The sequence below is a fragment of the Numida meleagris genome, chromosome 1 (genome assembly GCF_002078875.1).
Source record: "Numida meleagris isolate 19003 breed g44 Domestic line chromosome 1, NumMel1.0, whole genome shotgun sequence".
Classification (NCBI taxonomy): Eukaryota; Metazoa; Chordata; class Aves; order Galliformes; family Numididae; genus Numida; species Numida meleagris.
This window is the reverse complement of record NC_034409.1, coordinates 124722899-124744245: the sequence shown is the minus strand read 5'-3', so window position 1 is coordinate 124744245 and position 21347 is coordinate 124722899. Positions and strand designations below refer to the sequence as shown.

The window sequence follows — 21347 nt, the reverse complement described above, 5'->3', positions numbered from 1 at the left end:
ATAAAGATGTGGCAAGATCTCAAGTGCAAACAGAGAAGTATGGTCACTTTAGTATTAAAATCTACAAACTGGGACTTTTTGTGTTCGTCTACTCCTCCAAGATTACTTGCAGGCATCATGTTACTAAATGTGAATTCCAGATTCATGAGAATTTATGGAAATTACTGAATCACTTCAAACTACAGTGATTTTATTAACAGAAGTTTTCTTCATTTTCTGTTTTGTAGATGGTATTGTCTTTCAGAAGACCCTTATTGAAAAGATTTTTACATTTCTTATTGTTCATGTATTAGTAAACTGCTGAATGACAAGGAAGTTGTTTGTAAACCAGCTCTGTCAGCACAGTTATCAATATATTACCATATTTTAATCTGTGTTGGTCCCTAGATAGATGACATCCTTCAATAGGAACAAACTGTCCTCCACAAGAAAATACTTTATGCACAAGTTCTAGATGGTGTGCTAGTAGCAGGAGCTGAAGAATATCTGATTCCTGATAGACCCGTCAGCTTCTCAAAGCTCCAGCAATTAGTCTTTGGTTGCCTTTAGCTGCATGCTGCAGGTCTAAGACCTGCTGGCAGTTATTCCATGTGCCCTTGGCATATATTACTTCATATCCACAGACTCAGCAAGAAAAGGTAAGTAACGTGGTACTTACTGTTTATTGAAGCAGTAATTTATAGAGCTGTTGCAAGTGAAAAGAAATATTTTAGCTACGTGCATATTCACCTGATCTGCAGTTAGATCCCAAGATTCAAGCAACCCTGACAAATATCATTTTTGATGTCTTAAGGGCCAGTGGTTACCGGAACACAGCAGGCTCTAGGGACCTTCCTTTTCCACCCCTCTGCATCAGGAAAGCAGATTTTGAGCATAATCTCTGTCTGTTGGCCTCTATATACAAGATGGTTCTCCAGATGGGACCTGTGCCTGGATTCTATTTTCATTATTCCCTATTTATCAATTATGGCACCTCACCTTTCTTGGAATTAAGTGATTTGAAAGTTTCTTTAGTCATTTACAGGCATAAGAGCACATTTCACTTTGCTGTATTTTCTACCATAGCAGCACTGTTTTCTGGCTAAAGTAGGGCATCTTGGGATCTAATTTTGTACTTCTCAATACCCAGATGAGTACTGCAGATTATATTCAAATCTAAATCCATATAGTATAGCATTATGACACAGTGCCTTTGTTCAAAATCCCATTATAAACTAATTATCTCTGCTAATTTCATTTGACTAGTTCCTGTAAAAATCTATCCTTCGAGAATTTGTTCTTTTTTTCTTTTTTTCTGTTGACCAATCCACACAGAAATCCATCACACTGTTTTAAGTTCATATCTCACTGTATCATATCATTTTGTACTTCTGCCTGTGAAATTTATTTAGAAAGCATGTGCATTTAATTCCCACTGATTTTAAGCCCTTCTTCATTCAGTTTCTTCGCTACTGCTTACAGGGACTCTTGAAAGTACAAACTCCATTAAAAATGTTTTCTCAATATCCTCTTCTATTCCTGAAACATGCAAATTCCGCTCTAGCTTCTGAAGTGGGATATACAGTGACTGTAGAAAGTGCTCAGTGCAACTTCTCTCCATCAAGTTCAGGTTGTTGCTTTTACAAAAAAACTACCAGCGCAGGATACTAGAGTGTGATCCTCAGTATCTAAAGTTTCTGTGAGCTTTAACTTAGCTCATTTAAACATCTTTGATGCAATGTAATATCATTTTTAAGCATGAAAATGGTTATTATATTTATTTCCGTAAATATGAGAAGTATCATCATCAGGTGGGAGGCAGTACACAAATATACCATGAATTCCTGTCACTAAAGGCTATCTGTGCCAGGCATCTATTAGTTTGCACTGATGGGAGAACTTTTGTAAAAGGTTTAAGAAATGCTAATGGTTTCGATAATTTTTGTTGTTTTGATGATACAATGTAATTTAAATCTTGTATCTAAAGAAGAATTAAAATGAAGAACAATGAAATTTTAGTATTTGACAAAACTTGGTATGCGATATCATGATGAACTAATTTAGCTTATCTTTGATTCACAAACATTAGAGAAAAGAAACCAATACTGACAATGAGTGATAGCAGTCTAACAAGAGGATCTGGCTCCAAGCTGCCACTTCACACTAAGAAAAGCACCGTGTCAAACTACAATTGTTGGGCTGGCACAAAGTGCAGGCAGCACAGAGATGAAGACATTTTGGTGATTACGAATTGTTATGTAAATACTGTTATGTAAATATTCCTTCAGAGGAACATTTTGAGCACTACAAACAGGGCAAGGAAAAAGACAGATGAAAAATGCTCCCTCAGTCATACAACACGGAATAGAACACATCTGGGGACAAACATAACAGTTGTGACAGAAAAAAAAATAATGAAACAAAACATAAAAACTCATTTTTATCTCTCAGGGAAGTATCTGATGAAATAGAGATAAGATATATGGGATGATATGAGTAAGTACTGTGAGTTAGGTACGGCAGAAAGCATGACATGAGACATCACAAGCTGAGAAAGTGGTCTCCAAAAATTAGATATTACTTTTAAATACAGCATAGTTAAAGTTTACAATATTTTTGTGCCACGTTTTAGCTGTGGAGGAGAAGGATAACTACTTACTAGTCTAAGTAAATGTATGTCTGTTCTGAGACTGGATTTCCTTTATTGGTAAACCAGGAATTTGGGTAATGGTACTATGCTGAAGCATCTGGATAAACTAGAATTCCTGACAAGAGGTACGAGTGGAAAAAATTTTTATGCTTTCAGTACCTGAGGGTAGGAAACAAAAAGATGTCATCTGTTTTACTTCTCATTTACATAAGTGGATATTCAAGAAGTGACTAGAACTGGAAGGAAATATCTTGCTATTTGTGTGGGGAAGAGGCAGAAAATGAAGTTGGGAAAATGTAAATATTGTCAACATTTGTCAGCTTTCAACTGAAAAACATAAAATGAGGTTAATTTATTACATGCTTATTCTACATTTCAGTTATTGCAATACTAACGTATATTCTCATTAATTACCTCTGCAGTTTATTTGGCTCCTGACAAAACTTTTTGTCTGATCTGGATTTTGTGACTGGATTGCAACAGTGAGGGTGGCTCCAAAAGTAATGCCTCCTATTTTATTATGTTGGCCCCAAATGTCAGAGGCTGATGCTGGTGGTACAGCAGTAGAGGCAGAACCTTCCTGCCAATATTGTTACATTTTGTTGCTGTACAACAGATGGCAGCAGAGGGCCAGTCTGACAAAATGGCATCTCACATGGACATGCGGATGAAGCAAAGGTATGGAACTGAATTCCTCCATGAAGAAAAAATGGCACCCACTGATATTCATTGATGCCTACCAAATGTTTATGGAGACCACGCAGTGGATGTCAGCACAGTCACACTGCTTGGATACCAAGCAGTGGATGTGGCACACTTATGCAGTGGTGACGCTGATGTGAAAGACAAGCCACGTTCCAGTCAGCTGCACAGACATCTCATTGCTGGAGACAATGCATAGCTAACGGTGGAGGTATTACTCTTGGAGCAACCTACACATATCATTCCATGACATGCGTGACATGGGTTTCATTATTATAGTAAAGTCTGGATAAACTAGTCTGTGAGGATCATAAAAAACTGAAAGCATAACTTCCAAAACCATAACTAATAGAGTGAGAGCCTTGGTGGCCATAGCTAAACACCAAACGAAATGGTTTGAATCAAAACTGCAACCCAAAATGATACGCTGTTTATTATGCTACAGGTCAAGCAAGTTATTTAAACATTACAAAACTCCTCCCTTATTTTTCATTTGCTTTAATAAAAGGTAAGTATCTTACTTAATTTGAGGTGATGAGAAATATTTTTAAACATTATGATTTTAAATGTATAATATCATAATTTCTAGTGGGATGAAAATCCCAGTTTTACCAGCTACTAATGGCCTCTGGAGACATTCAGGCTGATGAGATTTGTGATGTCAAACAGCTGTAGATGAAAATGCAAAAAAACCAGTTGACACTAATAATACAGATGTAAATGTACAAATCTGAGATAAGCACAAAATTGTCATGGTATTCTCTTGTATGATTTTTATGTGATATAAAATACCATTTCATTGTCATACTCCTAAGTGCAAATAGGAACACAGTAATCTGCAGATTTATATCTCAGACAGCAAAGAAAGAAAACAACACAATATTTAATTAGCAAGAACAAACGTCTGAAGCTTTTTTTTTAATGTGAAATCCATAACTGCAAAAAAGGTTATTTATTGAGTTCACCCAGCAATTTAAGGGGAACAGTTCACAGAAATGACACAATTATAGCCTCTTTTCTTGTGTATGAACTATCTCTAAGCAAGCTGTGAAATTTCAGTTTACCTGTAATTAAACATATTTGCTGAACAATTCTAAATCTGCAGTTTATTTGCAAAAGCTTTGTATACAAATTGAATATTCAAAATTCAAGCTGCTTGATTAGGTCAGTAGGCACATAATATGTTTCTAACTCAGAAGCTTGGTTTTCATATCAAAAACCTGATATGAATCATTCATAATTTGCTTTTTGCAAATACTCTTCAATAACACGCTCAAAATTCATCAAACCTCATTGTTAGTACCTCTATTCAACAGAATAATTACAGAAAGCAAACAGTAGCCAACCAAAATTACTAAAATGTCTATGTACCTTTCCAGTGAAGGGAAACCTGAATGAGAAATTGAATTTAATAGCATAAAAGAACAAACTATATTTGCTTGCCCAACTTTTGAAAGAAGAATGATATTGACATATCAGCAATGTATGTAAATTCCCTAAATATATATGAGTAACTTATATTGCTACTCCTACATATTTTTCTAAAAAACTTGTCATTCATCTAAAAATTAAATACAAAGTGAAAGTATATTTACTTGTGGAGGCTGGATGTATTAGATTTTCTGAATCATTTTGAACCTTAATTTGGAAGATGTATTTTTCAGCTGCTAAGCTATACATTAATATAGGAAGCTGATTACCTAAGCACTTTTTCAGTGCTACAGAAAATGCTAAAATAACAATGAAACCATTGCTTTGATGGGAGTTGCAGTGCATACAGATAATAAATATAAGGAGTTTATTCTCATGTATTCATTGTCTTAGTTTCTTTCCTTTTACTGGTAGGCTTATAGAACTAGAAAAGCCACGAAAACTCAATGCTAACTTTATGGTGCGACCTCTGTTATTTTAATATTGTGTACTGTGTATCAAGGCATCATTTACATTAGATAATGAAGTGGAGATGGGGCAGAAAACATACTTCTGAAAGACTTTCTACAAAAAAAAAAAAAAGATGAACACGTAGTTCTTTGCACAAAGCATTAGAAAATACTGTGATATTTATTATTAAAAATGCTGCTGAAAAGTTTATACATATGTGTCCAGCCATATATATCTTCTATCATTACTTAAGGCAAAAAAACAAAAGATCGCAAAACAATAACAGAATAAACCATTAAACCCTGCGTGCCTCGTAAGGTCAAGAATATAAGCCCGGGAAAGTACTTTTGTTTTTCTTTTACAGTTTTCAAAGTATATTTTGTTATTATTATTATAGAATTCTATTAAGACCCTATAAATCTGTTCCCTCTATAAATCATACATCAGTCCAGATGTATTAAATTATTAAATCAACTTGATTGCAATTACTTTTAAAAGCTAAAATCATTCACTTACAGGAACTTTTTTTTACCCAAATGTCACAAGCCTGACACAGTACTGTACATATTGCTAGCAGAAGACAATTGGAAGTACTAAACAAATACTGTAATTCACATTACAAACATACCCAACTGATTATGATGCCAAGCATCAATACCATTTTTTTTTTCTTTTTTTAGCTATTTTCTTTTTTTTTCTTTTTTTTTTTTTAATTAATATTTAAGCGTTATGAACTGCTGCATCTCAGCTGAGGCATCACATAGGTGGTGGAAATGGACTGGTCTAAAGTCAGCATTAATAAACATTATGTGATGGATCAGTGAAAAAGGCGGTTTTCCATTTGCTACGACTTGTACTTTGGGCTTCTTGCTTCATCACATTCCAACCTGAGCATCCAGGTCAGGTAATAGTACATTTATTACAGATAAGGGATTATATCAGCCACATGTTGCATTTTTTATCATATAATTAACTTTCCTTTTATTTCTTTCCTTCAGAATCTGCTTTACTGCGTGCTACAACAAGGAGTTGTATTGACTTCAGTGAATCATTTTGTCTTCGTCACCTTTATTCACCAGAATGACTATTCCAAGATGTCTTATTTAAAAAAAAAAAAAGTATAGAAAACAAAAAAGGTACAAGGCATCCTGTGTTAGATTATTATGGGACATATGGTATTGATGCAGCTTAGTCATGAAATTATAATACAAAATACATCTGGGATAACCATGTTCAAGTGCAGACCAATTTTGTTCAAATATCTTTGGTTACGATCTCTTGATGACGCAGTAAATTTCTAAGACAAAATACAAAGCAAGCTTCATCTGTGAGAACTTATTTTTAGCTTTTCACATTCAGATCAGTTGTTTGAATCAAATTGCTAAGTTCCTTGTTCAATAGCACTGTGAGGCTCTTCCCAGTGAAGGAAGGGCAGAAGGGAATCAGCTAAGAGTTTTGACTTTCCTGACAATGATGTTATCCGGAATTTGAAATTACATTCAGATGCATAACATCTGATGACTTCTCGGCTTCTGTTTCCATAATGTTCACTAACAATGGGACTGCTGTGCAATAGAGCAGTAAAGTATTTTCTGACAGGTAGATTCTTCCCTTAAGTGCAAAACAGAATAGTGGGCAGAGAAGTTCTTTAAACACTGTTCATTTCCAAACAGTTTCTGAACACTTAAAAAAAACAACCAGCCATCCAACCAATCCATCATTTCCCCAACTTTCAAATTTCACTTTTTCTTTTGTTTAGCAAAGCTGAGGAGGTATTTTCTCAGCTGAGATCCCTCTGCAACTGCTGGTGAATATAGAGCTAGTTTTGCTCGGAAAAGGCTGACATAAACAGGGTCTTTCATTGCTATTGTCAGGGCACAAAACTCTTCCTAATTTATCTCAATAACCAAGAACTACAAACTGGACTCTTTGAACATATATTATTTGATGTCTCTTGGTTCAGTTCAACAAGCTTATGATAGTAATTGGTTTTTTTCGATTGTATTATTTTCCATTTTCATATCCATTGCTGTGTTGCAATTTAACAAAAGCTAACACAAAATTAAATTATTAAAAAGAAAAAAGGTTTCAGAAAAGAACAGCAATCTCCTATGAATACTTTAACATGCACTAGTGTAACCTGTAAGAGAAAATATGCAGGTCACACAGACAACTTTATCCTCTGCATGACACCATGGCCTCATATAAATGACATGTTAGAAAAACTGCATGTTTTTTGTTTACCACTAGTAATTAAGAAGAAAATCCTCCTTTGGCCTCGGAGGAAACAGAGGTGATATGACTAATGTATATACACATAGGTCACAACTGAATGCACAATCTTTCTAAAAGCTCTTTTCAAACTGAAAACATCAATAAAAGCCTCTTTTTTGTAGTTGTTTTTAAACGCACATCTATGTACATTTTTACAAAGTTTCTTTAAATATAGTTCAGGCTGGCAAGTCACCTCTTTGCACAGAACTATACGTATTTTACTGCATAGTCAGTCCTCCTCTTTTTTTTTTTTCCATTTTTTGTTATTAATAATAAAACTCTATTTCCCCCATCTGGATTACAGCTTCATATGCTGGGTAAAAGCCCATGGTGATGTCTTTGTTTTAACAAGGGCCATTCATTGTATGGCACATAAAGATTTTTTTATTTTATTTATTAAAAAGAAACCAAACAAAAGCAAACAAAAAAGCAAAAAAAAACCCAAACAAACAAACAAAAAAAAAAACCAGAACATCTGTACAGTCACTGGCTCTGTGTTCCAGAAGAGTCTGCTTTGCTCATTACGCTCAAAACACCATTTTAAGTGACTTCTTCTGGCCTCAACTTTCAATTAAAGGGGTTGAGATCTTAAAGCAGTATTGTAACAGCAGTGTACACTTTTCACATTTCACAGGGCTTATAGTTGATCTTTAACATCAGAGAGTTTCTTTGGGAAGGAACAGTAAGAAAATAATGTCTGTCCTTCTCTTTTACTTGTTTTTACTTAATATTTGGACAAGATGTTCAATGAATGGTATTATAACTTTTTCCTCTTCTTTTTTTTTTTTCTTTCTTTCTTCCAGGTGGCTTGGGAGGGGGAAGGGCTGAGCTATACCCTAGTGGTTGAATGTCCATGGGGCAAATTCGTACTGTTTTGTCCTCCACTGAAGGTGTTGAAAGTATGCAAAGGTTGCATTCCTGTTAATGTATTTGGGATCATGGTTATGGTGTTGGGAGTCATGAGTGGAATGTCGTCTGGAGATCTTCTCAAAGTAAGCGTGTAGTCAGGCGGACAGGTTAGTCTCAGCGTGTCATGGGCCTGCAGTGATTCACACTCATGGTCATGTTCCAGCTGTTTCATCTGCAATGACATGATCTCTTCATTTTGTATGTGTGCGATATCATTGGTTGTGTTCCTCTGGGGGCTAGGGCGCCTGTGAGTCTCGTGACGCCGCTTATCCTTCTTGTAATATAATGCAGCAAAAGCTAAAATATTGAGGAACAGCAAGGATGCTCCCACAGCAATGGTGACACTCAGCTCTGTGGAGTAATCTCGCTTGTTTTCTATCAGAACTGTTGTATCCTCGGGAGCTGTTTTATGAGTGTCTTTTGAATGTTTGGGATTGTTGGCAGGTGTCATTGCTGGGCGTTTGGTGGCTGGCCACAATTTACCAGGAGAGCGTCGGGTAACATAAGGAAATGATGTCATGTCAGGAGGGGGTACTTTAGTTGTTGTGGAAACATACTGAAAAATTTCATTCAGGTTGTGAAGGTGTGGCACAAGCTCCAACCAGAAAGCAACTTTTGTTGCTCGGTAGTGATCACGAACTCGGGGTTTCAGGCCAATATGTAGATAAAGCTGATCTTTAGGATTGTATTTGGACCAGGCTACTTCTTCAAAGCGGTTGGGTTTTGTGTGGATGAACTTTGTGTCTTGTGGAACAGGCTGATTTGGATCTCTACAAAAATAAAAAGCAATGTTATAGTCATTTTAAAGCAGCAACAACAAAACTCTGTCCCTTAGTTAATGATTAATCCTACACTTAACCCAAAAATGGAAGGTAGGAAAACTTCCCAAAATTTACAATGCATGTTAATATGTAAACAAAAGACTAAATATTTACGGTACAGTGTATCTCAGACTCTACAATACTTCCTTGAATGAAAACAAAAAAATGATGTGTTTCAGCTACCAAAAGTTCATCTGGAGTTTTGTAAGGCGGTCTTATACTGTAAAGTAAAGTAGTCTTAGAGAAGTATTAATTATCTTCTCCCATAGTTAGCAAAGGTTTAGGCTCAGCTCTTCTCAAGATTTGACATCAGCATTCTCATTTACAGTACCATTACTTCCACTATTGTAATTAGGCATCTAATCTCTATGAAAATGTTGAAAATCCATGTGACCATGAGAGTTTATACTGAATGTGAATTACATACAAATTTCAAAACATGAAGTATCAGGGCTAATACGGATAACTGGGTACAATTGTCTTTGTGTTTCTTTACAGAGCTATTAATACCCCTTTGTTCAGATATATACTTTGGGAAAAAGCCTTTGAACTATTTCTCTGTCGCAAACCATTCCACAATTTGCATTTTGCGTTAAATGTTAAGTGCACAAGGAACTATATACGGACTCAGGAGCCTTAGTTCTGTCCCACCTTCTATGGATAATACCTACGTTAGCTGACCAGTTTTATATTAGTTAACTACTTAGTAATACTTAAAAACATAATTGCAATTAAATATTTTGGTTAACAAAAGTCCAGTTCAATAACAAAGAGATAATAAAAAATTGTTAACCCAAATATATAATTGGAATTATGTTTTTTCTATCTTTTTTCTCATTTTTTTTCTTTCATAAAGATTCAAAATAAAGACAAGTCTGTAGCACAAAAAGGCATTTCAATGTGGTTAATGTACACATATCCTTATAATTTTGGCAAACCTTAGTTACATAAATATAACTTTCCCAGGGCATGAACAAATAAAGAATTTAAAATAAATGTAATAGTTTATTATTCTGATCTCCATTAGTTTAAATCCTCTCTAGCAGTAAAGCATATTTTCAGAGACTTTGTGATATATTTTACTGAGAGAATATGATTCATTTTCTGTTCATTGCTCCAAAAGCTTTCCATTCTCCTTTCCATTCCCATATGTATTAGTTTATTTCTGGTGAAAATAATTCTAATGTTTTCCTTTTCTTCCAATATACTGTTATGGATGTTATGGGAATATGAAGAACTACTGCTACAGATTTTAAAACATTTTTTTTTCATTTCTGTTTTCAAAAGCTCATGAGCGTGATTGACAAATTTATTGTTCCTTCACTGTTCATAAAGATCTATTCCTTAAATGTTCTTAAAACAGACTGGTAATTTGGCTTTAATAATCTTATGATTCTTATATTCTTCTGTTTACCTGAAATAATTACTCCTTTTTGAGTTAAAGAAATAATTCATTTTCTACATAATTATAGTACTTTGTTTTGTTTATGTTTGTGGGTTTGATTTTTTTCCATATTATACTGGGTCAAGTATTTCCCATCTCAATCGGATATAGGCTACGAGTTCAAGAATGGTACCTATTTTTTATTTTTTTAATAAATTCTCTAAATTCTGAAAAAAATAATTTATTAGTAATTATTCATTGTGGCTGAAGCTAGACAAATAATATCCATTTCCAAGTACTGAGGCATTAGATTTTAACATGCTGATACTTTGAGGGATTCTAACATGCATTTAAGAAGGAAATAAAAGTATTTCTTCTGTTCTCAAGGAGCACACTGAAGGATTTGGCAAATGCAAAAGGGAAGATATTGGCCCAGCACAATATATCTGCCACAGTGTATCTGGGCTCAACACATAAATTCTAAAACAAACAAAAAATCATCACGATTATTAAAATGGAAAGCATTTTTCTTTCAGAAACCCCAGATCCTGGAAGAATTACAGGAAAAATCCCCCTTGTGTTCTCCCTCTTGCTCTTCTGATTCACAACAGACTCTCAGACTCACAGACTCTGGAAGGCATCCTACATAAGATGTAAATTAAGTTAGCTCATGTAAATGAGTTGTACTTCATACATACTAGAGGAGATGAAGAAGTTGAGTAGTCCAGCTAACTGCACTTTGTTCCTAATCCCTTCCCCCCCTTCTCCTGAATAGATACCTGAAAGAGGAGGGAGGAATCCAGGACCCAGTGAAGGTAAAAGGAAGTTTATCAAAATGGAAATTACCAAAATGTTTAGACTTCTTTTAATGTCCCTATACAAATGACAGCAGATGAAGATTTTAGCAAGTAACTTTCTGAAATTAACATTCTCTTCCTCTAGAAACATCTTAAAAATACATAAGTATTAACCTTCCTTTCCTTTCTTGCTCTTCTGTTTGGTACCTCCATGTGTCCTTTTTAACTCTGTCTGTTAGGAATACTGATTTGTACTGACTTCTTCTCCAAACACAAGAGAGAAAATTACAGATATATGAGGCTAGTCTTATATATTGGGATTTGTTTATTTGTTTGGGCCCTGTGTAAGCATAAAACTCCCCAATAAAACAAACAACAGAAAAAAAGGCATCCGGTCCTAAACACAAGGCATCGCCTGAGACTATCAAAACCATGTTGTTGGCATCAACTCTAAGGTTAATCACTTAAATGATGTTCTAAATACTGTGTATCCGAACTTGGAGGATAGGTAGCTAAATAATTTTTTCATAAGAAAATGAAATGACTAAATATAGTACTAGATAAAGGATCTAATGCATTATAAGATAACTTACCAAAATCATCCTGTGGATATAAATAAGAAAATTTTGACTTTGCCCCTCCCGTCTATGCTCACTGGTGATATTTCATAAAATCATAAGGTTACAAATTGTGACGTGCTGAGTAATTTCCTTGTGATGTTGAACAGTTTATCTTATTATAAATATTTTCCAGTATCATATTAAAAAAATGCTTCTGGTATTGTGGATAGACTTTAAATACAGATGTACAAATCCTGCTCCAAAAGTAATGTCTCCTATTTTATCATATTGGCTCACGATATCAGTAGTAGATGATGGTGGCAGCAGAGTTTAAATCTTCCCAACAGTACCTCGTTCCATTTTGTTGCTATGTGACAGATGGCAGCAGAAGGGCACTCTGACAAAATGGCTTCTGACATGGTGTGTCATTGAATTCCTCTGTGCAGAAAAAATGGTGCCCATTGACACTCACCGATGCTTACTGAATGTTTCTGGAGACCAAACAGTAGATGTGAACAAAGTGAGAAGTGGTGCACTTCAGCAGTGGAGATAGAAGTGTGAAAGGCAAGCCATGTTCCGGACAGCTAAGCACAACTGTCACACCACAAAATGAACAGCATCTCAATTGGCTCATCTATGTAAATCAGCTAATGGTGACTATGTTAAAAAAGATCGATTTGTTGCTGAGAAGGTGCTAGTATTATTGTGCTCTTTGCATTTGTTGTAGTTTCCATGGAAATAAATAGGAGACATTACTTTTGAAGTGACCTATTTAGATACTGTCTTTTCTCCTATCAAATTAGCTGTTAAAAAACTTTTGATCTGCCACATTAACTACAACTTTTGTTTTTCTTTTTTTTTGTTCTCTCACATCATTTTGGTGTTTCTAGAGTGTCATGTGGCTCCAGTGCGTAGTTACAGAGCAAAAGAAGACAGAAGATTTTCCTTTAAAAACACACTCTACTTATGATGATAAAAATATAATCTGAATACTTTTTCAGTTTTATACTTTCTCAAGTAACAAATCTCACAGTACATACCTTGGTTCCCAATCTCAGTGCCTGATAGGGAGTAATATTTTTGTTGTTAGGATTTTTTGGTTTTGTTTGTTTGTTTGTTTTTATTTAACCTACTGCTAGAACAAGAATGATTCTTATTGTTGTTCTTTTTTCCCTCTGATTATTCATTTTCATAATTTATAGAATTCAGATTAAATAGATTCTATCCCCAAAAATGTTCCCATCATGAAATGCATGAACTTGTCTGCAATGCATTCTTGTCTTATCTTACACTTTTTATTAACATGCAAAATCATCTGATTTCACCTATCACTTTCTTTTCCCCACTTTCAAACTGCATTGCTTTGCTCAGTTTAACATGTTGCAATTTATTGTCATTAAATTCTCACCTTATGGTCTACAAATGTATATTCAAAGCATTGTTTTTTTCTCAAGTGCTATGAAGTAAATGTGTCTGCAATGAATGCTGGCTGAAGAATAGCACACATTCCTGTTCACAAGAAGAATTAGTAATTGACCTGTAGGGCAAATGAGGGAACTGTATTTCATATCTGGAAATATTGGCACCAGAAGAATTTTGAGAAATGTTAGGAAATTTTATCTTATCCAGAATTCCAAATGGCATGTCGAAATGCTATTTTTCTTCTATGTAATTTTGCAAGAGCATTAACTATTAGTCACCATAATCGAATTGTTACATTAATGCATTTCATTTTTTGGTGTCATTTTTTTACTTCATCAGAGAGCAAAATGTCTTGACAGTTACACACTGAGTCTGCTTGCAAGCCACTGAAAGGCCTCTTGATAATTTATTTTCCTTAAGCAGTTTTCTTTGATACATATTAAAAAAAAAATCAAACAGAAAACTCTGTAGAGTTTCTTCATGCTTTCCCTGTTTTTTCAAGCTATTTCAATAATAATAATGATGTTTCCATTCCTCCCCGAAACATTGGCACACAATCATATTTTTCCCATATCTCCTTCCTTCACTTTTTACCTACTGTTGCCATACTTCCAATCATCTATGAGCTACTGAGGAAAGCAAAGCATAAGTACTCTGTTTCATCTGACCAACAGACTTGCTACTGAAAACAGTTACTCCTTCAGAGAAAAACATCAAAAAGAAATGCAAGGTTCATAAAGGAGTTCACAAAGAATTGATTTGAAAATACATTTATTCTTTGTAAGTTCAGTTGCATCTTCCTTTAAAAAGCCAAACTGAATAGATATCCTTAATAACTCAGTTAACATTTTGCTTCAGAATCAATGACAGAAAAATAATTCAGGAGTATTCCTATGAATTACAAAGAAATTAAGGATTTGTTCTTTAGGCCTATACTTTTCCCAGCACCAATCTGAGAAGGGATGGATAAATGGGGGGCAAAAATGCAGAGTATTGTAGCTACTCAAAAGGGGGTGATTTTTAGAAACCCAATAAATGTCACTGAGAACATAGTTTCATATCCACTTTGTGAAACTGCAGATCCTTCTTCACAAGAGTGTAGCTTTCAGAGCATCCATGAAGGGCTGGCACACATCCCCTCACATCATCTATGCTGCTTCTGTTGGTGTATCTGTGAGGAGTGTAACACAGCCCTAACAGAACATTTGTGCATATAAAATTACAATTTCTGTTAGGATAGTACTACTGACAGCAGACTGAAGCTTTAAGTGCACCTCTTAATGAAGCTCTCACATATAATTTTCTACATAGTGGAATCAAAAGCCATATATTCATGTAATTTTTATATCCCAAATCTAGTTTCTCACACCTGCTCTGTTGCAAATTACTTCCCTATTTCTAAGCTAAGCGAGTAACAAGGTTTTCAAAAGGCTAAGATATGGGTTCATAACTGGGTGATGGTAAGTGTAGCTTGCTGAAATTAGCTTTCAAGTAGAAACAGCTGCAAACTGCTTGCAACTATGAGTAATAGTGGCAGTTGGGGCTGAAAAAAATTCTTAAAATTGTTTAGATGCAACTTATTGTACAGGTAACAATCATAAAGATATTGCAACTAAGAGTGAGAATGTGGAGATCTCCATAATAATTCCAATCATGTATATTTGCAAGGAGTCGATGTCCTCTATGTACACGTGACACTTAGTCCATACAAAAACAAAATCATGGCAAAATACACTTTTTGAATGTGCACTACAGACAACATATGGTATTATTTGTCCATAAATGAAGCTTTCACCCGTTTGTCTACCCCAGTCATCCAACTGATGCCTTATTGTTTCTAAATACACCTAAATATTTCACAGTTCATTCACTCTTGCTGCAGTGTTATGGGATTTCTGCATTTGAAAGTACCTGCTTGTCTAAAATGTAATACAACAAAAGTTTTCTTTTGCTTTGTAAAGTGACCTGAAACATTTGATTGTTTCTTACTCAATTAATACTCAAGGTTTTTGTTATGACTGCAAAATGTCTCTGCCTTGAATGTCATCTGGATATGTTAAAGACTGCTAAGAGCTGTATGTTTCACAATGGGCATCTCTGAATTTTTCTTATAAAGCTGCATACTACTCACCGCACTGCAGTAAAGCTGCAGTTTCCAGTGTCTAATCCTGCCATTAAGCATTCATTGGAAAGATTTACAGCACCATTGTGCCATAAGTATCTTTGTTCAGTACTGAAGACTCAAGGTTAACAAAAAAGCCCTTGCTGTTCAAGTAAAATAACACGATAATATTTAGAGGAATGCTATAGAAAACAGGCAGAAATTATTAATAGCACTCACAGATTAAGCTGCTTTGAGGGTTTTTTCCTTGATGTCTACAATTCTTTTTCCGCAAAATATTGATGTATTGTTTTGTAAGCAGAATTAATTTGAATTTTTAACCTTCTCAGAGCAAAATTTATATCTGAGTCTTTTCTTCATCCCAGCCCACTATTCATTATGGTCATTACAGCCTACAGAGGGGAAAAAATCTTTCCAGTGTCTGCCTTTCTGATTCACTTTTTCTCTGAGCACCCATTCCTCTGAAGGTCACTAAAAAGAAAACAACTTCCTTACTTTTGTAAGACATAAGCACTATCTGCCTGACAGTTCTTTCTTCTGGTAGAATACATTTCCTCTGATTTTTCAGTATCTTAGTGAGCTGCTTTTTCTCTAAGAAGGGCTTTTTTCCTTAATAATTGCCCTATTTTTGAATCAAAAATACAGTGCATTATTCTTCTCACTGAGCTACTGAAAGAAAATAGTTTGCGGGAACACACTAATTAAAAATCTATTAAATATGAATAAGCCCCAGCTACATAGTGCCTCACACATACTAAATAGTGCTATAATCGTACGTCACAATAAGGGCTTGGAGCTGCTGCTATGGAAATTTGACTATTTTAGGAGTGTGTTATCGACAAGAAGGAATTCTAGAGGTCAAACTTACCCAGTTTTGGCGAAGTTTGTCCAGTATGTCATAACTACTGCACTGAGCATGACATCATTCTTGGAAAAGTTGCAGTTGAACAATTCTGTTGGGCCAATCATAGGAATGCCAAACACATAAGGAACTTCATCTCCATGAGCTGAATCAGCCCAGCTTGGTTTCATTTCACTTTGGCAGTGGTGATAAAATGCATAGAAATATGTTGGAGATCCATACTGGGCATGCAGATCAGCAGTGGCAACAGCAGGAGCAACCCATTGGTGGTCAGTAAAAAGAGCTACCAGGGTCTTTCGTCTTGTTTCAGGGTTTTCCTTGTCTGCCCAGTCTGTGTACATGAACTTAATGGTCTCTCGGAGTGTGTCTTTCCCTTCTGGATAACCATATAGATTGTCCACAAAATTGGAGACAGAAAAGTCAAAATCATTGGGAGAAACACCATCTTCATTGTCTACAATGCCATCCACAAATTTTAAACCTTCCCCTTGATTCACACCCAGCATTATATCATAGTTAAGGAATTCGCCTTGCTCCATGAGAATCTGAGGGTCATCTGGAATCACATCTCCATCTATCACAGGCCCAAAGGCAATGTGGTACGTGGCTGGAGTGATGGTCTGTTGAATGAGTTCTTTGTAGTTCTTATTCCGAAGGCATTCAACCAAATCAGTGGTATCCAGCATGTCGCAGCCGACTTTGTCTGCCAATATCCGAGTGTACTTGGCAGGCTGGTAGTTCACTGCCCAGCTGGACAGGGCTGTACCACTCTGTATGATTGCCTTTTGGAACAAACCTGCAGGTGCAAATTGTTTAAATGCAAATCAAATTATATTAAAAATAAAATAAAATTAAAAGCAGCTTTCACTAACCAAAGAATGCTTTTGACTAAAAGCATACTCCTATATTTCAATTCAGTTTGTATATAATTTTCTCACTAGTTCCTTTTTATAGGGTCCCTAATAGGCTATTAATTTAAATCTCTCATTCTTGGTGCTCACATACAGAAACAATTAAGGTTTCAGATTATTGTTTTAAGAACAAAACTCATGCTAGTACTGCAGTTTTCTTTTTCTTTAATGGAAATCCCCTGATTTTAGCACAGTGGTAGTCCTGTTAAAGGAGTGGCAGCTACAAGCAATCATATCCTCTTTGCCATGTCAATGACTCTCATAAATGCACTCTTCAGTAGTTTAAAGGTCAAATGAAAATTACACACTCTCATTTCTTTCACAGAAGCGATGCATCATATAACACAAAAAAATCTGCTCTGCTTAAATCAATTTAATAAGCTTGAGCCCTCTCCTCTGACATCACTTTTCATTACTACCTTAAAGTATGTATAGAGATAAAGAGTATACATATGTATGTATATAGATATACACACATATGTTTGTGTTTAGTGGAAGTACTACCTATATGGTGAATTAAAATACGTTTGCATGTTTGCGAAGAATATAAGACAAAATTAAGTAGTTCCTTCTGGTTGTTTTAGATGCATTAATATACAGAGCAAACAGAGACTAGGACTGAAGAGCTTCTTTGTGACAACAAAACAGTGAAAAGCAACTGGAGCTTACTGGATTATCTTCCTCACCCCCTTTTTTCCTGGTAAAATCAGTAAAAAGACCTATTGTATACTTAAATTAAAATGGTTGGGCCTCTTCTACACAAGATTTCCACAGTCAAATTCTCAAAATCCCAAAGACAGCAAGAGCTACAAAAGCATTTGAAGACCCTGAAGTACTTACAGGGGAAAAACGACTGTGAACGATAAACCTTTGTGACGACAACTTACTGCACATATCACAACATTTCAGTGATGTCATTGGTTAGGCTTTCCTTTGTTCCATCTGCTTGTTTCTGGCAGGGCTTACTCAACAGTTACTCACTGCATGCTATTGTGTCACTCTCCTGAGCTGCCAGGAATAATTAACTCTATGTACTTCTAAATAGGATGTGTTAACCAGCACTCCTTCTACAGTGGCATGCTAGGGCTGAGCCTTCTTCCATATATTTCTGTATGATAGGAGTAGCATGGAGTTATGAATACTATATTTAGTTGTATTGGTTTTTTTTTTGACAAGGCTATCAGTTCGGGAAGGACGGTGTTGTGGGAAGGACCCACGTGGAGCAGGGGCTGAGAGTGGCCATGGAGGGGTGGCAGAGATGGAGCATTATGAACTGACTGCAGTCTCCATTCCTCGTTCCCTTGTGTTGCTCAGGGGGAGGAGGCAGAAGAGAATGGATGAGGGGAAGGTGTTTTTTGTTTGTTTTTAGTTTCTCACTGCTCTAGTCTGTTATTAGCAAAATACAATAAACTGCATTAGTCTACTTATGCCAAGTCTGTATGGCCTGAGATGGTAATTGGTGAGCGATCTCCCTGTCCTTATCTCAACACATCAGCCTTTTTCATCACATTTTCTCCCGTCTTCCTTGTAGGCGTGTGAGAGAGAGAGTTGTGCAGTGGAGCATAGTTTGCCACCAGTGTGAAACCACAGCATTTTATTTGGCTTCTATTATAATTTTTTTGCAGTATTGCTGTTACCAATGGGTATCTATGAGGGTTGCACTGAAAATAATGCCTCCTGTTTTATTATATTAGCATTACTTTCAGAGTGAATTATGTATACGGTACTAGTTTTATACACTCTTTGTATTTTGCTGGGTTTTTTTGGAGGGTAGAAATTCTGCCAAAATCTTAAAAACTCTTAGTGGTATCCCATAATAATCGTGTGGAGTTGCATAATTTTTTTGAGTAAGTTTGAGCTATGTCGTAATTAAGTAAGGAAGTCATCTAAATACACATTGAAAGGCTAGACAAGAGTGTTTAAGTTGGCTAATACAAATCCAGAACAATAAATAGTATTTTACAAAAGTTACTGACGTAGTATAATTCTGTCTACTTGATATGGCCATTTTTAAAAATATATATACGTATATATATTGTTTTATTTTGTTTTGTTTTTACAGAAGATTACAAAAGAATAATTTTTTTCCATTGCTGTACTACTATGCTTTGTTCAGAAGATCCTTACCTTCTGAATAGTGAGAGAGTGTCAGAAGACTGACACAGGAAGCTCCTGCCCCAGATCCAAAAATAGTAACTCTTTTTGGGTCTCCTCCAAAAGATCCAATATTTTCTTCAATCCAACGCAAAGCTTGAATTTGGTCAAGCAATCCGTAATTGCCTTTTGCAGCTTGGTCCCCAGTACTTAAAAAACCTATAAGGCAAAAAGGGATAATTTTAGTTCACCAGACACAGAGTTAGCTGCAGGATATCCACACATTCACAACACATACTCTCATATTTTCATCTTCTGGGCTATTTTTTTTCCCTTTTTTTAAAGGTTACAGTCTTAGTTAAATGTCTCCAGCACAGGCAGTAGAAATCATTCTATACGCTGTTTGATTTTGGTTTGTTTTGCCCTACTGCAAAGGTTTTATTTGTGCAAAATCTTTTTTTTTTTTTTTTTTTTTTGAAATAACAATGTATTGGTGAAGATATACAGACTGAAAATATTAAACATTTGATAGCTGTATGTGATTAAGATTAGGAAATTGTTTTTGGGTAAAGACAACATATAGAAGTAAATGATATACCAAATCTTCCACTAAGAGCAATGCTCCCTAACACATTTGTTTAAATGCTTCTTAACCTGGACTAGCATTCTCCTGACCTACATAGCTCTACAAATTATTCTACTTTTGATAAGGATGGACACGCTCAGAAACAGAAAAGGATGAAGAAAATAGTAAAAGGAACAGGAAACAATGACAAAAATTCACACTCAAATTTCTCAAAGGATATTTATTAGGATGATAGCAAGTAAACTGTGAGCAATTCACCCGTTAGTAGGGAGATTTTATCTGAACTAATCAGGCTTTGTTTCCTTGGAAACTAAAACTGTGCTGTTATTTTTTGTCCCTGTACTGTAGTTAACAGATTTCAGAAACAAAGAACGACACATTTGCTGACTGTCTTGCTACTTTGAAGGAAATGACCAAGAGACTAGGACCAAGATTAATTTCTTTTTCTGAAACCAACTAATGTGAAACATTAGCCACGCTGCCTATCATTCACAGTCTAGACCTTGTGTTACATCACAATTACCACATCAAATCATGTACTTCCAATTACACTCTGTAACTCCCACAGACCTTTTACTGTCAGACAACTGGAAGTCAGTAGTCTATAAGAAACACCTTACATCAAATGGATGTTTTCAGATGGACATGACTGATTTAGGCTCCACTGACAGTTACATGTCAAGTCAAAACAAGAAACTCATTTACTAGTGTTTACAAGCTATCATTTCAGAAAATTAGCCAGAAGGAGGGCTCAGGATTCAGGAGATCTACAGTCTTGGAGCAGCTTGACGTGAGATTCACCATCTGCAGCCTTGAGCCACTTCAGCCTGCCATGCCAGTGCCTTCTGGCCTCTCAGGGACAGAGGCCCGAGGCCCCAAGGAATAAAGTCCTTGCAGTACATATGAACATTGGCAAAGGGGAACAGATTTCTTTGTACTGGCTGTAGTTACTTTTCAGTGACAGAAAGGAAGAAAGTTCACAAAGTTTGAGCCATTAAACGACTGAAAATGGAGGAAGTGGAAAAGAAGGTGAAAGAAAGGAAGAAGCAATAATATGTGCTGAACATTCACAGGTGTATTTCCATAATGTTTTCTATGGTAAAATTTCTACAATGTGATGCAAATCCACCCTCAATATTTAAAAGAAATATCACATAAAGGACTAAACTCTAAATTTCTAATGTATAATACACTATATTATGGTGACATAAGTGTCTACATGTAAGATTAGGCATGAATCAATGAAAAGTATTACCTTTCATAAAAAAAATCAGATTTAATTAGTAATTATTAATAAGTATTTAATGTCAATAAATGTTTCATTTCTTGTTTTTTTTTTACAAAACACTCTATGCAATTACACTAATATGAATCATACCTTTATTGCTAATAG

The 21347-nt window shown here is 35.4% G+C and overlaps 1 protein-coding gene across 2 annotated transcripts in view; it reads right to left on the bottom strand.

The window, feature by feature from the left end:
* Positions 5358–21347, bottom strand: part of NLGN4X (neuroligin 4, X-linked) — a 140099-nt gene continuing 124109 nt past the window's right edge. For both annotated transcript variants that reach the window (XM_021411104.1, XM_021411114.1), the window contains 3 exons: positions 19402–19587; positions 16370–17159; positions 5358–9165 (listed from right to left, as the gene is read on the bottom strand). In XM_021411104.1, the coding sequence (XP_021266779.1) occupies positions 8316–9165; positions 16370–17159; positions 19402–19587 (1826 nt within the window). In that variant the 3' untranslated portion in view covers positions 5358–8315. The remainder of the gene's footprint in view (positions 9166–16369; positions 17160–19401; positions 19588–21347) is intronic.